Source organism: Paramisgurnus dabryanus, chromosome 5, assembly GCF_030506205.2.
Source record: "Paramisgurnus dabryanus chromosome 5, PD_genome_1.1, whole genome shotgun sequence".
Lineage (NCBI taxonomy): Eukaryota > Metazoa > Chordata > Actinopteri > Cypriniformes > Cobitidae > Paramisgurnus > Paramisgurnus dabryanus.
Window position 1 is genome coordinate 41,320,928 of NC_133341.1, and position 21,188 is coordinate 41,342,115.

The 21,188-nt window shown below is 37.3% G+C and overlaps 3 protein-coding genes across 3 annotated transcripts; all 3 read right to left on the reverse strand.

Annotated features, from left to right (window-relative positions):
* Positions 1-547: 547 nt before the first annotated feature.
* On the reverse strand, positions 548-11,060 carry lrwd1 (leucine-rich repeats and WD repeat domain containing 1). Its single transcript, XM_065284206.2, has 16 exons — positions 11,014-11,060; positions 10,545-10,626; positions 9,816-10,050; positions 9,462-9,581; positions 6,729-6,875; positions 6,524-6,610; positions 5,835-6,335; positions 5,605-5,725; positions 5,018-5,121; positions 3,329-3,536; positions 3,180-3,252; positions 1,586-1,726; positions 1,400-1,497; positions 1,160-1,318; positions 966-1,075; positions 548-743 (listed from the first exon to the last, which is right to left on the reverse strand). Exons 2-16 carry the CDS (start codon positions 10,622-10,624, stop codon positions 594-596), a joined length of 2,334 nt encoding a protein of 777 aa, XP_065140278.1. The 5' UTR covers positions 10,625-10,626; positions 11,014-11,060; the 3' UTR covers positions 548-593.
* A 1,250-nt stretch (positions 11,061-12,310) lies between these two features.
* alkbh4 (alkB homolog 4, lysine demthylase) lies at positions 12,311-13,859 on the reverse strand. The gene is made up of 3 exons (XM_065284207.2): positions 13,683-13,859; positions 13,383-13,574; positions 12,311-12,928 (listed from the first exon to the last, which is right to left on the reverse strand). The coding sequence occupies exons 1-3, from the start codon at positions 13,812-13,814 to the stop codon at positions 12,410-12,412; spliced, it is 843 nt and encodes a 280-aa protein (XP_065140279.1). The 5' UTR covers positions 13,815-13,859; the 3' UTR covers positions 12,311-12,409.
* An 81-nt stretch (positions 13,860-13,940) lies between these two features.
* Positions 13,941-17,035, reverse strand: polr2j (RNA polymerase II subunit J). Its single transcript, XM_065284208.1, has 4 exons — positions 16,893-17,035; positions 16,558-16,647; positions 16,274-16,448; positions 13,941-14,304 (listed from the first exon to the last, which is right to left on the reverse strand). Exons 1-4 carry the CDS (start codon positions 16,943-16,945, stop codon positions 14,269-14,271), a joined length of 354 nt encoding a protein of 117 aa, XP_065140280.1. The 5' UTR covers positions 16,946-17,035; the 3' UTR covers positions 13,941-14,268.
* Positions 17,036-21,188: the final 4,153 nt, after the last annotated feature.

Sequence of the window (21,188 nt, forward strand, 5' to 3'; positions counted from 1 at the left end):
TGAATTTTGAAGGACACACCCAAAAGATACACCTAGATATGTACAAGACCAGACCTAAAAATTGTTTGTTGTTTGAAGCTGACATTTACAGCTATAGCCCTATTCGGACGGGATTAGTTTTACAGGGGGACCTCTGAGAAAATCGTGCTTCTCAGAGGTCCTCTGTGTTTTTAATCCCGTCCGAATCGGCCATGTGTGAGACATGAGAAAAGTTATTAAGAAACTGGTGTATGACACCAGTTTATTTATTGAAGCATAATATAAATCTGAAGTACTTGTTTGAACAACATTTTTTTGACATAGTCTTTTCTATGCAATAAATCCATTTTGGAAAAGGTTTAAAACTATAAAAACAAACTAAAAAAAATAAGAGAGAAACGTACGTTTGCAATTACAATTGCATTTAACAGACCAAAATTGATAATAATGAGACATCAGCTAATATACATGATGACTGAATTAATCTTTCTCTGTCTCTTTGAGACAATATTTAAAATGGATAATGTGACACATATTTTTTTTAAGTCCTCAAGACCTGGCAAAACTCAAGTCCACAAAAGTAATATTGGGGTTTATAAGACATCTATTGTTGTTCAGTGGCTCGCTCTTCTCCACACTACAGCCATGTTCTTGTCAGTGAGGGCCACCAAGTAACGGAGATCAGGATCCATGGCGACACTGTTAATAGATGGACCCTCTACTGGACCCTTTCCAGATCTAACAGGTGATGGCCACTCCAACACCTGAAAAACACAGACAAAATGAGATCATGAGGCTCTGTATTCAAATAAACAACAATCACTCCTATTAGCCACTCTGTCTTCTGTTAAATGATTAAAGGATTTCGTCTATTTTAACTGTAGATAACAGGATTATTTTGAATGAATTATTGAAGATGAGATTACCAACTTTCTTGATGACTTTACTAAAAGCTTGTTATTGATTTCCAGTCATGGTTAACTTACCTCAGTGGCAGTGATAGTTTTCCCAGTCTTGAAATTTTCCATCACAGTCTTTGTGATGTGATATGTCCATAGATTTCCTTTCTCATCTCCGCACACCACATAACCGTACCCTACAAAAAACAATTACGCATGATTTTCAGCTTTGATTGGACCAGCTGATATAAATAAAGATGTGTTTTGACCACATGACATACCTGGACAGGTGCCTAATGACAGATACGGGACATCTGTGCTGGACCACTGCAGCTCTGCCAGTACAACAGCTGGCACCTCTTTCTTTTTTCCGTTCCATGATGCCCACGTAGCGCTCCAGCTCCACAGGTAGATCGAGCCCTGCATGTGGCTCTTGGATGCTGGAAGGAAAAGGTACAACTATTAACATAGATGAAATAATTTGGCAAACAAATCCTGCATTTTGTCCATCGCTTACTCACCCACTATATCATCAGAAAGGAAGCTCAGCCCGTCAATAGTACGGTGGCTGTTATTCTTTTCCTTGTAAATAGGAAACACAATCTCCATCTCTTCATTTCTGAAAAATAATGTCAGCTTGGTAAAGTCTTGCTTAAATGCAGATCATTTTAATCGGGAAAAAAAAACTTCAATTTACAAAACCAAACCTCTTCTGTGTGTTTTTGCTGATCTGGATGTCAAAGCTAAACAGTCCCTTATCACAGGCCGAGAGGAGATGTGTGTCTGCGGAACCTGGAAGCAATGAGAGATGCAAAGGAGTGGAGCCGGTTTCCAGCACCAGCAGCTTACTGTGGGAAATCATTATGGATAAAAAGGTTAAAAACGTTGGTTGGGTATCGAGTAAAAATGCAATGTTAACAAGTGCTAAAAATTATGGAAGCATATCATTGAGAAGCTCAGATGGAAAAGCCGTTAAATGCCACCTTTGTCAAAAATGAGATAATGAACCGAATGCTCTTGGCACATAATATATGTTAAAGGTTAAGTCCATTTTCTTAAAAAATTATGTTATTGAGGAAAACATTCCAGGATTTTTCTCATTTTAATGGACTTTAATGGACCCCAACACTTAACAGTTTTAATGCAGTTTAGTATTGCAGTTTCTAAACGATCTCAAAAGAGGCATAAGGGTCTTATCTAACGAAACAATTGTCATTTTTGTCAAGAAAAATAAAAAATATGCACTATAAACCACAACTTCTTATCTTCCTTCGGTCGTGTGACGCGCCAGCACAACCTCACGTAATACGTCATCACATCAAGAGGTCATGGATGACGTATCAAAACTACACCCCAGTGTTTACAAGTTTGGAATAAGAGGACCATTTCGACTTCGTTGTATGTCAAATGATACTTATTAATGTCTTTGTGTCAGTTAATCGTTTAAAATGGTCTGCAAATGTGCGTTTCATATATGTAACAAGTGAACTTTCCACGTCATTACGCAATTACGTACAGTCGTGCTGGCGCGTCATCACACAGCCGGAGGAAGAAGAGAGGTTGTGGTTTAAAAGTGCATATTTGTAATTTTTCTTGCCAAAAATGACAATCGTTTCGCTGTTACGTGTTGGGGTCCATTAAAGTCTATTAAAATAAGAAAAATCCTGGAATGTTTTCCTCAAAAACCATAATTTCTTCTCGACTGAACAAAGAAAGAAATCAACATTTTGGATGACATGGTGGTGAGTAAATTATCTGGATTTTCTTAAGAAAATTGACTAATTCTTTAATCAAATACTTTTGCTTTAAATCTGCTCAATCCATTTAGAAATATCGCTTTGTTGAAAAAATCCGCTAAACACAATTTTTCAGCAAAGTCCTCTAAGTGCATATACGAATAATTAGATGAACGATGTTGGGCAAAATGACTGTGGATCACATTCAAACTTGTATCCCTTGCGAGTACATGCACCCGAATACAACCCAAAAGCGCACCCTAAAGTATGGTTCAGTTTACATTCTGACTTTCATCATTTGGAGGTAAAAAGTGGAGGTTTTTGGCAAAAAAGCTGGCATGCACTTAGAGGGTTTTGCAATGAAAGACAGTCAAATTTGTTAAATACCAATGGAACGTAAAAATAAGGCATTTTAATTACTGATTAATACCCTATATATTTCCATTAAAAGTAAAATTACTGAACCTAAACATAAGAGCCTGATAAAACAAGCTCATTTATAAGAAAACGTCGGACGCACTTAGAGGGTTTTGCATCTGATCTCTTCAATTGAACAATGACAAACCTGGTTTTGAAGTTGTAGTCACGATCAAGTCCACCAATGTCCCACAAAATGATCTTTTTTTCATACGTCCCAGCTAAAAATAAAAAAGTAATTGTTAATAAATAGCTCAAACAACTTCTAATCACAAATTGTCTCAATCTTTTACTCACTGAAGAGAAAGCTAGCGTTGCACGGACTGAAGCGAATGATGGAAATGGCCTTTCGACTGGTTCGAAACTCTCCGAATGCCAGGTTCACTCTGGGATGAATGAGCTTGACCAGACCCCTTATACCACCAGCAGCCAGGATATTACAGGGGCGGGCAGAACCACCAGTCCTGGACATCAACACCGTGGACCAGGCGAGTGAAAAGAACTCCTACACAAAAATGACAAAAACTAATTTAGCCAGTGGATGAAAGTCAAACGCAGAGACAGGTGGATTATTTTGTCTTTACACTTAGAATTAAAATTCGGTCTCATTAAAGGACACCTATTATGCCCATTTTTACAAGATAAAAGTCATATCAGTCTCACGTGTGCCTAGAATGTACGTGATTATTGCATACGAGGTGCATTTAGAAGAAATTTTGATACGAAAGATTTTAATAAATCACGATTTGTTTGTGAAAACTTCCATACGCACATCTCATGCACAAATTTGTGCATACGCATGCTTAATGAATGAGACCCATTGTTTTCATGTGTGTACATTTAAATGCAAATGAGCTTCACCAACAAACAGAGAGCGCATTTGGTTAAAAAAAGATTTGATTATTGTGAATTAGGGATGCACAGATACCACTTTTTTGGAAAACGATACCGAGAACTTAATAAAAAAACATGATTTAAATTTACAGGTAACAGCTTTAGTCATATAATTTAACAAAAAAACAAAGGACTAGTTTTCCAGTTTGTTGTAAACTCTGCCTCTTTGGACAACACAAGAGGCATTAACCCCTTACACGCCGCTCAAACATAGACATTTCTCAGACCGTGGTATCGATTCCAGGTATCGGGGGACTTTTAACGAGTACTTTAGAAAATGTGGTATCGAGGCCGATACCAGTATCGGTGCATTCCTATTGTGAATACAGTCTTAGACAATCGAATCGTTAGCCGCATTAGTGCTACAGTCTGCTAACAAACAGCTTTAGAAAAGCTTTTGGGTAAAATTAACCAGTCAAGTCAGTGGCTGTGGGCGGAGCTTTGTTTGTATGACATCATATTAACAAGAGAATCAAAACAGCATGTCTAATGAAACTGCTTGAGTTTAATGGGGATTGAAAAAGAATGAGATGGTGAGATGATTTTTTCTTATGTCCAAACACTTTGTAAAAGTGGATTTTGCATAATGTGTGCCCTTTATATCAAACAATACTAAAGTAATGCCCTGTGCAATAGCTTTTTTTGCAACTGAAAACTGCTGGCTAATGTACACTGTGCATGCTTAAGTTTAATAGCATGTAGAAAAAGTGCACTTTATGCAACAAACATTTGAACTTTTTAACCATATATATTTCACAGATATGTAACAAAGTGAGAAAAGGCATTTAAAAAAGGAAATCTGTGTAAAAAAGAAGTCTAAAAAATAATGGATATTACTTGCAGTTCATTTATTACAATGAAAATCTAGTCGAGTGGATTGCATTGTGGGATAAATTACTCCTCACAGTACGCTATGTTAAAATATTAAACTTTTTGTCCATTTTTTTTATTATCATTCATCCTCATTCCTCTGATAAAAGATTTTGCATATTAACACATGTAAATGTGAAACGTCATTAACGAACAATACACCACAGCCACCTTGTGGTGAAGGATGGCACTGCACCAAATTCAAAGCAGCTTGGCACTCACCTCACCAGGAACCTTGTATTTCTTCAGCACGTGTCCGGACTCACAGTCAATCACGCATAAAGTTTCCCCGCCACACGTAGCAACCGTCCGAGACTCACCGATATCTAACATGAATGAAAACAAGATGTAAAATAAACTTTTCAAATGTCATTTACATTTGTGCATTAGGAGATGCTTAGCGACTAACCAGACCGCCAGCGACGCAATCTCATACATTTCAATAGAAGCTTAGCGACACGAGCGAAAGTGACCGTTGGCGACCGGATGGGTGTGTCCAGCGACACAAGAAGGTCAAAAAAAGTTTAACTTTATGCAAATGTTGAGCGACTTATAAGAGCGACTACCAATGGGAGCAAAGCAGTAAAGTTCACGTCATCCTTTCATTTGTTTATAAAAACGCCTCATTGAAAAAGACGCTGGCGATCTGAACGAGGGGTTACAGTGCAATAAATCTATGCATCATTATGTGTGTTCAATGGAATCAAACCCATGACCTTTGTGTTGCTAATGCCCACTAAGCCACAGTAACACTGGTCAAGCAAAGCACTGATGTCTTTCAATAGCACTGATTGTTTGACGATGCTCACCGCCATTGCGGTCCTGTGGGGGTTCGAACGCACACGCCCAAAGCTGGGTTTTGAAGTCATCCGGACTATCCTGTCGACTGTGACACTGCAGGACGTGCAGGGGCTGTAGACTTACCGGCTCCTAAAACCGCAGGAGAGAGAGAGACGCCCATTAAAGATGTGCAAATCACTCAAGCATCCTCAGACTATACATATGCAAATACAACAATCAAGGAAACTGTGTGTTTTACCTGAGGAACTTTGGTATCTTTAGTTTTGGTGGTTTTCAAAGGTGTACCCTTTTCCGTTTTGGCTGTGGCCTGTTTGCCCTTTTGAGGCGTGGGCTGATCTTTAACCGCTTTTTTTGGACTTTCACATTTAGCCAGTCTTGACGTGGGAGTGGAAACGGCAGGGCTCTTAGCCGTCTTTCTAGGGGTTTCAGTTTTGCTAGCACCTTTTTGTGGAACGCTTTCAAGGCGGCTTGATTTCCTCGGACTGCCTTCTATAGTCGCCTCGGTCGCTCTGGTATGTTTTCTGGGGCTGGATAGCGTAATTTCGGTTTTAAGTGGAGAACTCGGCAGTCGAGTGGATTTTCTTGGACTTTCTTGGGCTTCAACAGTAGCGGCATTCGACACGCGACTTGACTTTCGCGGACTGACCTCTGCAGTGATGTCTGTGTTGTTTCTGTTCCTCTTTTGGGGACTTGTGGTCATTTTAGCTCCAAGATCACACGTCTGTCTTCCAGCAGGAGCCTAAATGGTTAACAAAAATATTATTTTCAATTTTAAAAGATTTGTATCCATGCAAACCATCACATTTTACTACAATGACCTAATTATAGCTGTCTCTGCACTTATTATCTTTAATCTGTCCTCTTTTAAGGTCATTTGTTCAAACCCAATGAACACATATGCTGATAAAAAAGTCACTTTGCGTTTACCTCATCCTTCTTTGATGGAGTTGTGTCACCGACTTCTTTTTCACTGCACATCAGTGACTGCAAGTATTCTTTTGCGATCATTTCAACCTAGAAAAGCGAAACAAATGAGATGTGCCATCCATAACAGCAAAACAATTCATGCGAACCATGAATGCAACGTCTGTGCCGAGAATCACTGCATACAAATTCACACCAGAACACTCACCCTCCATTTTGTGTATTCACTCAAAGAACTGGGACCGTATTTAATTTGGGTGCAGGCATCCTTCACAAAGCTCTTCTCAACACTTGCCAGACTTTGTTGTGTAACCGGATCGGGGAGACTGAAGGTTCGTTCCCAAACGGCAATTACCTAAAGTTGCCAAAAACACAGGAAAAACATTTAATAGTTAGCGTAACTGCTTTGAAGACCACATGTGAACAATGATTTGTATTAGGGGGAATTCTCATTCTTACAACAAAAAATTCAGACACGTATGTAGATGTGTTTTTATCAAACTGATTTTATGCGCATTTTGAAGTATTGCATAAGAAACATGTGATAACAGGCCTGTCACGATAGCTACTTTACATAAGTTGGTTAATTGCCCCAGAAATAATGGTGATATAGTCTATAGTATTGTCTATTTAAAATCATTTTATGTCACTGATTATATATGACAATAAAATAACTAATAATGCATAAGTACATCCTTTTTAAGAACACAACTTAGATTTTTAGGAATATTAAGATGTAAAATATGAAATATTAACGTGAAATTGGAATGCGAAAAACACAAAACAATATTCTAAATATTTAAAACATAAATAAATATACATTTAAATTTTTAACTAATAGTCATTGTTCAGTGTAAATCCCAGCTTCACAGGGTTTATTGCTTAAGTCGAGTGTTACGCACGGTTACGTTTATAATAGCTATGCCTCAGATCTAAACACTAGGGGGCAGTTTCCTGGACAGGGATTAGACTAGTCCTAGACTAAAATAAATGTAAGAGCTTTCCAAACTGAAAACAACTTGCACTGAAATATCTTAAAATACATCAGTGCCATTTGTTTTGCCTCAAAATGCACACAAGTAATGTTTTTAGTGAGGTATGTTTGTTAAAATTAGTTATATTTCCTAATTAAACTAAGGCATAGTCCTGGATTAAGCTAATCCCTGTCTGGGAAACCACCCCGTTATGTTATGGTTATGTTACAGATGACTTTTTATTTGTATAGATCTTTTTTTTATGTCTCTCTTTTTGAACAAAAAAAAACCCTACCGAGGTCATGTTTACTTATCATGCGATAAGTATGTCATGCGACAGGCCTAGCGATGTAAACCCCAAATTTCGAATAAAAAAAAATTACTGCTCGCTTGTGGTGGTTTTTGACTTTTGCGAAAAAGAGGAAATGCAAATACAAATAAAAACTAGCCTGTATGGCTAAATTTGGCATATTTTCATGCTCTATGTGTTGCGTGGTTATGAATGTGCATTGTCCCATTTCTTAAATAAACAAAAAAAAATTATAATAATGGGAGATGGAAACGCATTTGCCGAATAAATTCTGATGTTGCGAACATTAAACCCACGCGACTGATCATCTAGCTGTATCAGCTGACGTTGTCTTTACCATAATATGGCGCTTGACGTCGTTGCAATGCCCTTGCTGTTAGTACCTGCATCAAAAATGCTGCATTCCTTCTTCTGTGCACAGCATTTACTTTGAAAATTACAAGCTGCACTGCTAGTGAATTTATAACTTGCCAAATTGTAATTTTCTAAGCATGCCTTGTTTTATTTACTGTTGGTTACTAGCTTACTAATATCATTGTCATTCGCTCGAACAACTTGATGGAAACACACCCAATTTGCATTTTTTTTTGTGAGTTTGAAATTATTCGCTTCTTGTGCAAGATGAGATTTTTGCTTTGCTTAAAGGAAAACACCACAGTTTTTCAATATTTTACTATATTCTTACCTCAGCTTAGATTAATTTATACATACCTATCTTTATTCAATCCGTGCACTTTTAATCTTTGTACAGCGCCTCGTGAATGTGTTAGCATTTAGCCTAGCCCCATTCTTTCCTTAGGATCCAAACAGGAATGAATTTAGAAGCCACCAAACACTTCAATGTTTTCCCTATTTAAAGGGCTGTTACACGAGTAGTTACATGAGAGAGTATGGTGGCACAAAATAAAACTTTTGTTTGGAGCCATAGGAATGAATGGGGCTAGGCTAAATGCTAACACATTCACGAAGCGCTGTACGAAGTGCACACATTGAAAAAAAGATAGATGAATTAATACATACCTATCTTTTTTTCAATGTGTGCACTTCGGACAGCGCTTCGTGAATGTGTTAGCATTTAGCCTATCCCCATTCATTCCTTAGGATCCAAACAGGAATGAATTTAGAAGCCACCAAACACTTCAATGTTTTCCCTATTTAAAGGGCTGTTACACGAGTAGTTACATGAGAAAGTATGGTGGCACAAAATAAAACTTTTGTTTGGAGCCATAGGAATGAATGGGGCTAGGCTAAATGCTAACACATTCACGAAGCGCTGTACGAAGTGCACACATTGAAAAAAAGATAGGTATGTATTAATTCATCTAAGTTGAGGTAAGAACATAGTAAAATATTGAAACACGGTGCTGTTTTCCTTTAATTAACTATCCATATAAAATATCAGCTAAATTATGATTTTGTCACATTTTTTATACAGATTAGCAAATAGAAACTCACAAAGAGAAACGACTCAACTTTTATTGATATATAGGGGATGTAAAACCTGAAAATATATTTAAAAAAAAAAAAATTTTAAGTTGTCTTAATTCCAATACCCAATACCCATTCGTGTCCTAATACAACTTTGATGAACTTTATTTATCCACTTCAAATTCCTTCCAATTATTTCCTAAAAATAGCTAAAATAGTCTGTTCTTACCCTCTTCCTGAGAATTTCAGTGCTGCCATGGCGAATGTGATGACCTGTAGAGCTGATATCCTTACCATTGAACATCCTCAACTTAGGTAACAGAAAGATGACTTTGTGTTCATCATTGACCTAAAAAAACATTCACAAACAGCATCAGTATTTACATGGATGCATTTACAGACACTTTCATCCAAAGCAACGGTTTGTGTTTCCTTGACCAATGACCCTTTTGATGCTAACACAACGCTTTACCAGTTACGCTGCAGGAACACAACCCCATTCATCAATAATAAGAAATGTAATAGCCAGATCTTATTTCAGGTGTATAAAAGTGCAAGATTTGGACTTAAGAGTAATTCTCACGGTCAGATAGAAGTTGTCTTCCAGTCGGAGTTCCTCCAGGTTACTCAGGCTTTCCAATGAGACCACATCCTCCATATCATTGTTTGAACAATCCAGGATCTTCAGGCAGGGAAGATGGACACCCTTAGGAAACTCTTGCAGTGTGTTGCCAGACAAATCCAACTTTTCCAAGCAGTGTAGTTTAGATAGCAGACGCACAGGCAGATCCTTGCTCTTCAGACTCATGCGTGAGAGACTATAGAGACCAGAAAATTCATTTTAACATCACCAGACAATACATTTTGGACATGGAAATCACTGTAGTATACTTTTAGATTCACTATAGTAAAACTCCTAAATAATACAGTCTTTCTTTACCCCAGTAAATTTTAAAGTATACTTTTTTCGCTGACACTACAAAATACTTTGGTATACATTAACAAAGTGTAGTATAATTCCTATAATATACTACAGTATAAAACAATTTACTATAGTAAATAATAAAAGTATATTACAATATTTACTACATTTTATTCATAGGCTATATTTGATACTAGGGAATGCTGTAGTATACATCAACAAAGTGTAGTATAACATTTACTGTATTACCGTATAATAAAAGTATACTGCAGTATTTATTTATTATTATTTTTGGGGTCGTAGCAGTATTTTCCTATTAATAAAATACAACACACAGTGTATCAAAATAAACTATAAAAAACACACTACTTCTCAGACGTGAACACTTACTTGAGGGTCTTTATCTGGTCCAATGTATTTGTCTTTGGAGAGCCTTTCTCCAGCAGTATCTTCTCTGTTAACTTCTCCATGGCTGCAAACAGTAAAAAGTGTTAAGTATCGGCGTATTTCAGACTTTATAAAGGGATTTCAAGTTTCGGATACTTTGTAAATCTCATACTATTGGGTGTTTAGGTGTCAGACATACATTGGGAATCGTATTGTTATGTAATGACACAAGCAGGAGTTCACATTGGGATTCTTATTGTTATGTAATGACACGGGACAAGCAGGAATTCACACCTTTGGATCACAGGATATAACGATGAAAATGAGAGCAACACCAACATTAGGGAAATAAATCATAGTATGACATCACGAAGCAACGTTATTACGATTATATAGATATTTAGTACATAAGCATAGCAGATACTGCACTGCAATGTCTTTTCAGACGTCGAAATTAATTTAGGCTACATACCTTCTTCTGCTAGGCATTCGAGATGAAAGTTATACTGAAGTTTTGAAAATGTGCAGTCACGTGGTGTAAAACGCCTAGACGTGTTCGACTACCTACGCAGACCGTTCTGCATATGGTCTCAAAGTACCGCGAGAGCGGTTTAACAGTGTATCTTTCCAATCGCTCTCGCGGTACTTTGACGTCAAGCGGCGATCGGTCTGCGCAGCGCTGCAAAAGTCGAACACGCTTATTATTTTCCCGGGAAAATGAATGAACTTTGACCCGAGTTGAAGTCATGATTTTGTGTCGTCATATCACCGCCATATTGAGTGTGGCATTTCATGCGCGAAAATGAACATTTTCTTTTTTTTCACCTTCAAAGCGATATTTTAAATAAACTTATACCTACAGTAACTCAAGACATTTCTCAAACGTAAAATGAGTCTTGTTTTATATGTACATGAAAATATATTTAAAAATGGGTCAAGATGTGTGTTAAAGGTGCTAAAGAATGCATTGAAATAATGTGTTAAATTTTTCTTTGACATCTACGTAGAAGGTATGTAACATTATTAAGTACAAAAATTATCTAGAAACGTTTTTACATGTCCATTTACAACCCTAGGATTCAAAGGCAGACACTAAAGTATTTTTACTTTCTACATAAAAGTAAATTTTCAATTATTCATATTTTATTAGTGTTTTTCTTTGGCAAACATAGATTCCAAAGCATATTATCATAACTTTTACTCCACTACATTTCATAATTTCAAGTTTTTGGTTTATATTTAATATTTAAGTACATTAAACATCTAGTATTTTTTTAACTTTTAAGTTAAAAGTACTTTTGTACTTTTACTCAAGAAAAGTAAAAGTACACAATTTTTATGTAATTAGGTATTAAATCAATTTTAATATGCAATATAAAAGGAATACACAGTGTGATTCTATGCTTTAGAATGTAGTGAACGTTTTTTTTAGTAAAGTCAAGTAAATTCTTCGCAAGATGCTTGAAAAATGTACTTAAAATACTCAAGTAGTGTCCGCCTCTGCTAAGATTTGTCCTTTGAATAAAATGGTCTGTTTGGAAGGGCCATGCTCTGAGGCTGTGTTATGTTAAGTTTTGCCTGTTTTCCAGCAGTCTTTTGAATGCACGAGGTTTGCATAAAAATGAGAAAACAAACGGGTTTGAGGCTAACGATATGTCATTACCATGTACAGAGTTCTTATTATTCATCTATTCCTATTCTATGGTACCTTTAAACGAGTACATTAGCTACAGAAACACATTTTTGAACTGATTGACAACTCTAGAATACAATATAAAACATTGTTTATTTAAATAAAGATTAAAACCCCCTATGTCAGTTGGGGTGCAAAAAACACTCATACATACATTCATGCAAGCAGAGGACTTTTAAAGAGGTACACCACTGAATTTCAATGCTATATCTAACAATTGAGAGCCCAGATTTTCCTGTTCCCCTCCTTGCAGAAACTCAGCAGAGAGTTCACGAAAAGTGCTGCACACTCTGCGCCCGTGAATGTCTTTTCTGTGTATGGCATGTTTCCACCGATGCCGTGCCTCTCCAAAGACTACGACCAAACACCTCCGAGGTAGATGCACTGCAACTCTCACCTCCCCAATTTCCATGTCTTCCCATCCCTGATCTAAACTCATTGTGAGAATGGTGTTGGAGAGCAGGTTGATGGTGACCAAGTGCTCTCCCCACAGCCAGCTGTCATCCAAATGTGGGTCAATAGCAGAGCCTCTGATCGGATCATAGTCTAAATTGCACTGTTCTACAGGTTTGAATGAAGACAACAGGGGTATCTGTGTCATCCTCTCCACCAGGCAGCGGCTGAGAGCAGGTAAACCAGTGAAGTCCCCCACGCGAACCCGTTGTTTTTTGAAGTTCACCTTTGGTCCGAAGTCCTTTGAATAAAATAAAATATAGTGACAATATTACAGGATACTAGTGCCAGCAATGACTCTAAAACAATTAATAAATTGACATGGCAGGCTGTGACAGCAAAGTGACGTCACAGACTAACATTACCAGTTATTTTTATCCAAATTATGATATTTGTTCATATAGTAATACCTCATTTTGAATGGACTATTGTTCTTTTTTTATGTGCCTTGTAATAGAAAATTTTATAGAAAATCCATTTTGTTCTTATGATCTCACATTAATGAAACGCTTTTAAAATGCTTACGTCACATCGCAGGACTATTTAAAGGGAAATTGCAAATTGAGCTTAAAGATTGCAAAATAAAAGATGACCAGTCACAGCATAGAAAAGCTTATGCCCGTGTTATTTGCAATATAATGCAGGACAGTTCAAACTTTCATCATTTCAACATACTTTACATTTTCATTATTTACCTGTTTCCGTCTGCCAGATTGAGATTCCCTCCAGGTGTTTTGGTCCATTGCAGCGACCAGCTCGCTCTCTTCATCTTCTGAAACGAAATTTTCCAACAAAAATATTCCAGGAAACGCAAAAGACTGTCGATCACCGTTAACCTCTCGGACTGCTGACTTTGTTATGGGATCATAGGTGAAGTCGTAATGTACCTGCAAGCAAACTCTTATCAATACCCGAACCGGGACACATACAACCTCGTCTATTTTAAATAATCATAATGCAACCTACCGGCCTAAAACAATGTAGTACATACTCACCAGGTCATTATTTTCCAAATTATGTTGTTTAGACTGCTCTCCTTCGCATCTCAAACATGTTCTTATGCCTTTACAACCACAAGCGCGACTCAGTTCTCCTCCGGTAGCCATTAAGCTACACACGTGCGTCATTTTAATGCGCCCCCGCAGAAACAACCTAAAGGCCAAATAGTTCCTACGGTACTATACACGAATTTAAATCGACAAAACAATATTCAGCATGTTAAATTAACACAAAACCACAGGACACTTTAATATAAAAAAGTCATTTATTATTAATTACAAAACATGAGTAAGACACATGAAAGGAAATTCATTTCTTGTAAATTCAGATTTCTTGTAAATTATCAATTCAATTTGTATGCAAGCCTCGTTTTTTATACCAGTATTGTTTAGAAAACCATCTTGGAGGATCTCAAAGTTCATAACAGCTGCAATGTTTTATGACTGATGAGTGCCATTTAGCTTATTTCATCATTTCTGAAAAAATAAAAATATATGAGGTGGAGGGCACACTGTAACCCAATAAGAGTTTAAATCCAGCCAATTGTGGATTAGTTATCATACAATAGAGTGTAGCTGTTCTTCATTCGATTCCCTCCTGCTTGTCTTTGATGGCGACCTAAAATAAAGAAAGCGTCACATCAGTCTTTAAAACAGACACTACTGACTTTTTACAACAAGACAGTTAAAAGTACATTTGTAAACATGTCTGTAAAATCGAGCTAAAGTCTCAATCTAATTATGAGATGAGCATCAAAGTTTTAAATCTTTGATATGACCTTAATCAGTCAATATTAAGATATCAAGATTATATTTTCACAAAATGTTCTTTACATTATGTAGGATGATTTTATGTAACACTAAATAAAAAAAAAGTCTATACAATTTTTTATAGAAATTAAACACTCCCTGATCATCTATGCAGAACACACTGCTATAGTGTTTTGAATGTCTTTTTTGATATGTGGTTACTACTGGCCAATAAGTTATGATGTTTTAGGCTTAGCTCATAGCCCTCAATAGCCTGGGTTTCCCCATTCTGCCTTGGTAGAAAATTTTTCACGCTACAAGTTTAGCATGGAAACCATGACCCTTTTTGTCCATGAAATAGGGAACCAATCACAGAACGGGGAGGGGGCAGCAAGACGATGACGACGTCTATGCGACACACAGAAGCAGTAACTTTTCGATGCAAAGTTACTTGTCGATGCAGCCTTAGACAGTGTTCGAAGTAGTTTTGAATGCAAGTCTATTAAAAAAAGAACAACTTTTGGCGTTAAACAATTTCATATCCAAGAAGGATGTTTGGATATGGCAAGACATGATAACCACAGAGTTTTATAGGACCAACCTGCTAGGCATCGTCGTCAACGAAGTCCATTTAAAATATAAATGGTAAGTGGTATTTATTAATATCATTGTCATTATGCTTGTCACAGTGCCACTAAATTGTGTTGCTTTTCAATATCAATATACAGCTACCAGTTTAGTTGCATAGCTCTCAGCTGTGTGCACACGTACCCGATAAAAGTTGTTTACGTTTTAATTGATGTCGCTCTACATACGTCATCTGGTATAATTGAAATGATTGGCTATGAGCTACGTACAGACGCATTTGTAAGACATTCGTAGCGCCCAATAAACGGCTCTGGGCATTCGTAAACCACACCTCAAATATGAGAAAATTAGCATATTAAAATTAGCATAAACCACCGGCAGAGTTCGATCTGTCATCTTGCTATGCTCAACCGGCAGAGGGCGTCATTGACTTACATTCAAAATCATGATCTAAATTCACCAGGTTTACAGCGTATCAGTCATACAAGATTAATTTTTAGGATATGTTTACGTAAATGAATTGTTACTTCTGAAGTTTTTTGCAATGCTTATGTTTTAATCAGGCAGGATTGTCATATGTTAATGTTAATAATACATATGTTGAGTTATGTCCCTTGATCTGATACTGTAATGAAGATGAATGTATAGTAACTCACTGTTTAAAAAAAGAATAACAATATACATGCTTAGGACGTTTGCGTTGTAAAAATGTACAGTAAGATTTCAGATATAAAAACGGAGGCTGGTAAAGTAGTGTTTTATCATTAAAATCTGATAATGTCAGATTTGGGCATACCAATATGGCGGCGCGGTGGCTTCACAATTGTGACGTCGTCATGCGCAATCCAGTCATTTATATAGATCAGTATTCTGGACACAGCCAAAGGCTTTGCATTAATGCTAATAATGCTGTAAATAACACTGGTTTTTGCAAAAAACGACCGAATGGCTTCACAAGACGTCAATGTGTCACCAGGAGTTGTGGGGATTACTTTTATATTGTAAATATATGCTTTTTAAACTCTCAAAGTGGCAGAAACCATTGACGTGCATTATATGAATAACAGAGCACAGGTTTCGGCACAAAAACTTTTTAATGGGTCTACTGAAGAAAGAAAAAATCACCAACATATTGGATGGCCTGAGGGGGAGTTAAAACAGCAAGTTTTCATTTTTTAGGTGAACTATACCTTTAAAAAGCATTACTGTCATTCACCTAACTACATGATTGTAATACACCGGCCACATACCCTGAATCGCTCCTCCAGAAGGGACAGCTCGCTGATCAAGTCAGTGATCGCATTAGTGAAGGCTTCTTGTGGACTGTAGTCTGGTGTTGTCTGAACTCGGATCACAATCTTGTGCTCCAGAGGGTGGGGAACTTTATATCCAGCAAACAGCACCTGGGGGTCTTTCAGCAGTTGTCTGATGAGAATTGAACATAGTGTTAAATGGTTATACATCCAGGCTACCAATAAAACAAGTAATAAATAGATTTAAATATGCATGAGGAATCAAAGACTTGTGTGCTTACGACCGAATGATGTTCCCCAACGTGTGGTCCTCCTTATTCAGTGTGAAGAGACAGGCATTTGGTACCTTGGTGTCTTTAACTATTGTGATCCTGTAGAAAGGTAGTTTAATGAGAACATTGAGCAGTTGTATTCTTTTAAAAATACATTAAGCAAAGCTATAATTTTTAACGCCATGGGTTTGTAAAAACTGCTACAAATCCATGCTAAATATTACTGCCAGTCGTTAGCTTACAAGCTAAGCCCTGTCTATGCTTTATTTGTTCAAAGTGAGCTTACGTTTTATTGTAACTACGTATCACTTTAATACCTTAAAAGCAAAATTCGGCACACTTACTTTTTCTCGCCCTCAAATAACAAAAACGACTCGAATGCTGGCGGCGCGTTCATCTTGTTTGAAAACAAGTAGCGCGGTGATGTTAATGAGCTTTCGCAGTACTGCGCATGCGTGTTTTGAACACGTGACTGTCACTGGAAAGACGGTTCGAGACAGGGGTAGCTGCAGCTTGGAGCAATGGGCGTTGCAAGAGGTAGGGGCGTGGCAGGAGGTAGGGGCGTGGTAAGAGGTTTCTCATTGGTCAAAGGAGCTTCCTCCTGGCAACTGCATTGGCCAATCAGCCGTAACCATAGTTATACGTCATTTCCTTTAGCTAAAAAGAAATCGTAATTTTCTTTTGAAGGAAAGAAGAAGATGGATATAATACATGCGCGATATAATTTGATGGTCTCTTTGCTTGACGTCTGTTCAGCTTCGGGGATTATTTAATTGTTGTTGACAGATACATGTTACAGTGAGAATTATTTGACTGCATTAATGACTGCATTTATGTCGATGTCCGTTCTGTGCTCGCAGTGTTGTTAGACCATGTGAATATCGCAAGATACAAAGCCATTTGCAAAGCCACAGACTTCGCGCGGTTCGCCATGAAGGGGGTCACTGTGCGTTCTATTTAGATAGAGAGTTTGATGGCTTCTGTTCGAAGGAATGAGTTTTGAACACAAGAACACAAGCCTTTGATGACAACTTCAATTGACGTTTCAAAAAAACTATTGTAAAAATGACTGAATAAATGTTTTTTGGATAAAATGGTGTTTGTTTTGCTTAATTGATTAATATCACTTAAAATAAGTTTATTAAACCGCTTCATTTAATAATTATATGGTGAGTGTTTGATCAAACACGTATATGCCTTTATACAGCCAAAACATTTGCTGTACCATTTTTATAAAAATAACAGTACTTTTAGAGACATTTTTATCTTTAAAATAATAATTCGTTTTTTAATGATTTTTTTATTTTATTATTTAGTTCAAATACAGACATTTCAAGTATAATGCAATAAAAAACGATGAATACAAAGCATTGTAAATACAGCTCAAAATGTGATAATCGGAGAATAACAAGTATAAAATGAAAAATACAAATAAATACAAAAATAAAAGTTTATGAATCAAAGTAGTTATAGATATTTTCAAAAACTTTTTGTTTTGTGATATCATGTTTGAAAGGGTTTCAAAGTATACTGCGAGGTCTTATAAAAGGTAATATAGGAGGGTTTCTTTTATATGTCTATTATGCATATAAAACGTCGACAAAATAATTTAATTATATATTTTTTTCCAGAAAAATATGGGTTTTGGAAACAAAGTTAAATGTCATGAGGTTCTAAATTTTAATACTGGGAATTTCTATTTTAAGAATATCTATTTTGAAGTTAGTCCAAAATGAAATAGAAAAAGGGCAATACAAAAATAAATGTTTAATATCTTTAAGTGATGTTTTACAAAAAGTGAATTTATCACAAACATTATGAATGTTTTTAATGATTGATCCTGAAAAAGTTGCGGTGGTAATGACGTCATGTAACCCGCGCCATACAGAAGGTGTCGCAGGTAACGTACTTTTGAATGTATTCTCAATATCATTATTGTTATTTTTACAGTGAAAGAAATGTATTTTGTATAGTGTTATATATGCAGCTAAATGTTGTGCTATATGAAGAGTTGCCATTAGGGGGCAACAGTGTTCTATATTAGAGTGAGTTCTGTACTGAATAAAGCAGTAAAAGAAGTGAGTGAATCAGCAAACAGCGTATGAGTGAGTGTTGCTCTATGTGTTACGATAAAATTGTTTATATACATACATCAGCAAGCAACATAATATATAGTGATTAAGTTTATGGCTCGCTTTTATGCGGATCAGGAAGCTTTTCGCGTCCAATTGAAAAGACCTTACGGCACGCCCCATTCCTCGTGGCACGCCCCATTTCTTTCCGACCTCTTGCCACGCCCATTGCTCCAGCCTGCAGCTACCTCTACTTGGACGGTTCCGGAAAACCGCTGGGAGGCGCTATCAAACGACAGATCAAATGTGTTTGTATTTTTGGTCCCTTCATTTATTTTGTATAAGACCGTTTCAGCGGTAACAACATAAACAAGCCGCTGTCGCGGTCCGCACGTAACTTCCGGTAAACTCCGCTAATAATAAATAACAACAAATTCTTTAAACATAGTTTATTTATATAACAAGCAAACAAAACAACACATAGATTACCTAGGAAACCAAAACTTTTGTTATTTTCGACGAGGCATTTGTTCAAGAGATCAGTTTAGCAACTAGTCAGACCATTAAAAAAACGAAACCGGAAGTAAGGTTCGGATCCAGACGTGTATCACGTGCGTCCGATGAAACCATCTATACCAGGGGTGTCAAACATGCGGCCCGCGGGCCGGATACGGCCCGCAAAGGTGTCCAATCCGGCCCGCGTGATGATTTATAGTTTTATTAAATATTAAATACATATTTTAAAACCCTTTTAGGAGGGTGTCTAGTTCGTTTTTAATATGAGAGACTTGCGGAAAGCAGCAAAACGCGGAACATAGAGTAAACACGGTGCCCAAAAATCTTGCCGTTTTATTGTTACCGCTCCGCTAAAGATCCACCGATTCTGGTAATCCACTTCGTGTTTTCCCGCCCGCTCCGCAGCATCTCTGTGTCCACTCTCTGCCTGGAGAGTAGGGATGCACCGATACCACTTTTTTGGAATACGGGTACGAGTACGAGTACTTGCATTTCAGTACTTGCCGATACCGATACCGAGTACTTAATAAAAAACATGATTTAAATTTACAGGTAACAGCTTTAGTCATATTATTTAACAAAAAAACAAGGGACTAGTTTTCCAGTTTGTTGTAAACTCTGCCTCTTTGGACAACACAAGAGGCATTAACCCCTTACATGCCGCTCAAACATAGACATTTCTCAGACCGTGGTATCGATCACTGGTATCGGGGGACTTTTAACGAGTACGAGTACTTTAGAAAATGTTGTATCGAGGCCGATACCCGATACCAGTATCGGTATCGGTGCATCCCTACTGGAGAGCGAAGACGACAGTTTCCGAAGTTCGTTGCATTAACAGGTAGATTCATTACATTATATCAGTTGTTAAACCGCAGAATTAGTAATTTGTAAGTAGGGGAGAGTGGGGTAAAGTGAGACATCGGGTAAAGTGAGACACCCCCTGTATCTAGGCAACTGAACACATTTGTGGTCCTATGACCATTATGTTTTTAAGCCCCTCAAATTTCCCCTTGGCCATGAAGGACAGGACCTCATGCTGCTGTGGTTGACATGTTTTTTTCACAAAAATATATTTTTTGCTTGTAAAAGTAAATTTTCTTGCTGTCAACTTAATCAACTGTTGTGTCAAAGCAAATTGATTCAGGTAGAAAAACTTATATCACACATGTTTATGAACTACCAACATATAAAACCTTGTGTTGATGCTAGCTGAAGATTAGCCTGAATTTCCAAGAGAGAGAGTTTTTTTCCAAAATGTGGTGGTGGGGTAAAGTGAGACAAATGATGTGGGGTAAAGTGAGACATGAGGCACAAGTTCAGTTTAGTCTAAAACATATTTTAATGTAATATTACATTACATATGTTTTATTTTTAATGTTATAAACATTGCAGAAAAACCATTATGCCTAGTCAATACACCAGGAAGACAGCCTGGGGAAAAACACCCCTTGAGGAGATGGAGAGTGCAGCTGCTTAGGTCAAGGAAGGAAAGAATTCTCTAATGCTATGTACACACCAAACGCGAGGCATCATGGTACTGTGGGTTCACACCAGACACAAGTTCAACAATTTGCGCAAGTAGATTACATACAAAGTCAATGCAAAGACGCAATCAGACATGTCCTCGCATGTGGCGATGCGAATGACGTGATATGGGTGGCGCGTTTTCCACGAAAACACGCGCTATTCGCCGCAAACATGTCTTCGCCCAATTTGAAAATATTCAACTTGAGCGAAAAATTCCATTACACAATGTTAAATCCTGCGAGTAATCTAGATCAAGTAACGCACTGCCCCGCATTTGGTGTGTACGTAGCATTATTCACTCTAGATTACTCACGGGATTTAACATTGTGTCATGCAAATTTTTCGTTCGAGATAAATATTTTCAACTTGGGCGAAGACATGTTTGAGGTGAATAGTGCGTGTTTTCGCGGCAAATGCTCCGCTCATATGGCGTCATTCGCATCGCCCCAGGCGAGGATGCGTCTGATCGTGTCTTTGCATTAACTTTGAATGTAATCTACTTGCACAAATCGTTGAACTCAC

Excerpts from the sequence above, each read along its gene's own strand:
- lrwd1 (XM_065284206.2), bottom strand. The coding sequence starts at position 10,624 with ATGGAGAAGTTAACAGAGAAGATACTGCTGGAGAAAGGCTCTCCAAAG. Across the intron at positions 6,876-9,461 it reads CTGAAATTCTCAGGAAGAGG|GTAATTGCCGTTTGGGAACG; the intron begins GTAAGAACAGAC and ends TGGCAACTTTAG. Across the intron at positions 5,726-5,834 it reads AAGATACCAAAGTTCCTCAG|GAGCCGGTAAGTCTACAGCC; the intron begins GTAAAACACACA and ends CTGCGGTTTTAG.
- alkbh4 (XM_065284207.2), bottom strand. The coding sequence starts at position 13,814 with ATGACGCACGTGTGTAGCTTAATGGCTACCGGAGGAGAACTGAGTCGC. Across the intron at positions 13,575-13,682 it reads ATTTGGAAAATAATGACCTG|GTACATTACGACTTCACCTA; the intron begins GTGAGTATGTAC and ends GTTTGCTTGCAG. Across the intron at positions 12,929-13,382 it reads AATCTGGCAGACGGAAACAG|GACTTCGGACCAAAGGTGAA; the intron begins GTAAATAATGAA and ends TTTTATTCAAAG.
- polr2j (XM_065284208.1), bottom strand. The coding sequence starts at position 16,945 with ATGAACGCGCCGCCAGCATTCGAGTCGTTTTTGTTATTTGAGGGCGAG. Across the intron at positions 16,648-16,892 it reads TTATTTGAGGGCGAGAAAAA|GATCACAATAGTTAAAGACA; the intron begins GTAAGTGTGCCG and ends ACCTTTCTACAG. Across the intron at positions 14,305-16,273 it reads TTCTGGAGGAGCGATTCAGG|GTCGCCATCAAAGACAAGCA; the intron begins GTATGTGGCCGG and ends TCTTTATTTTAG.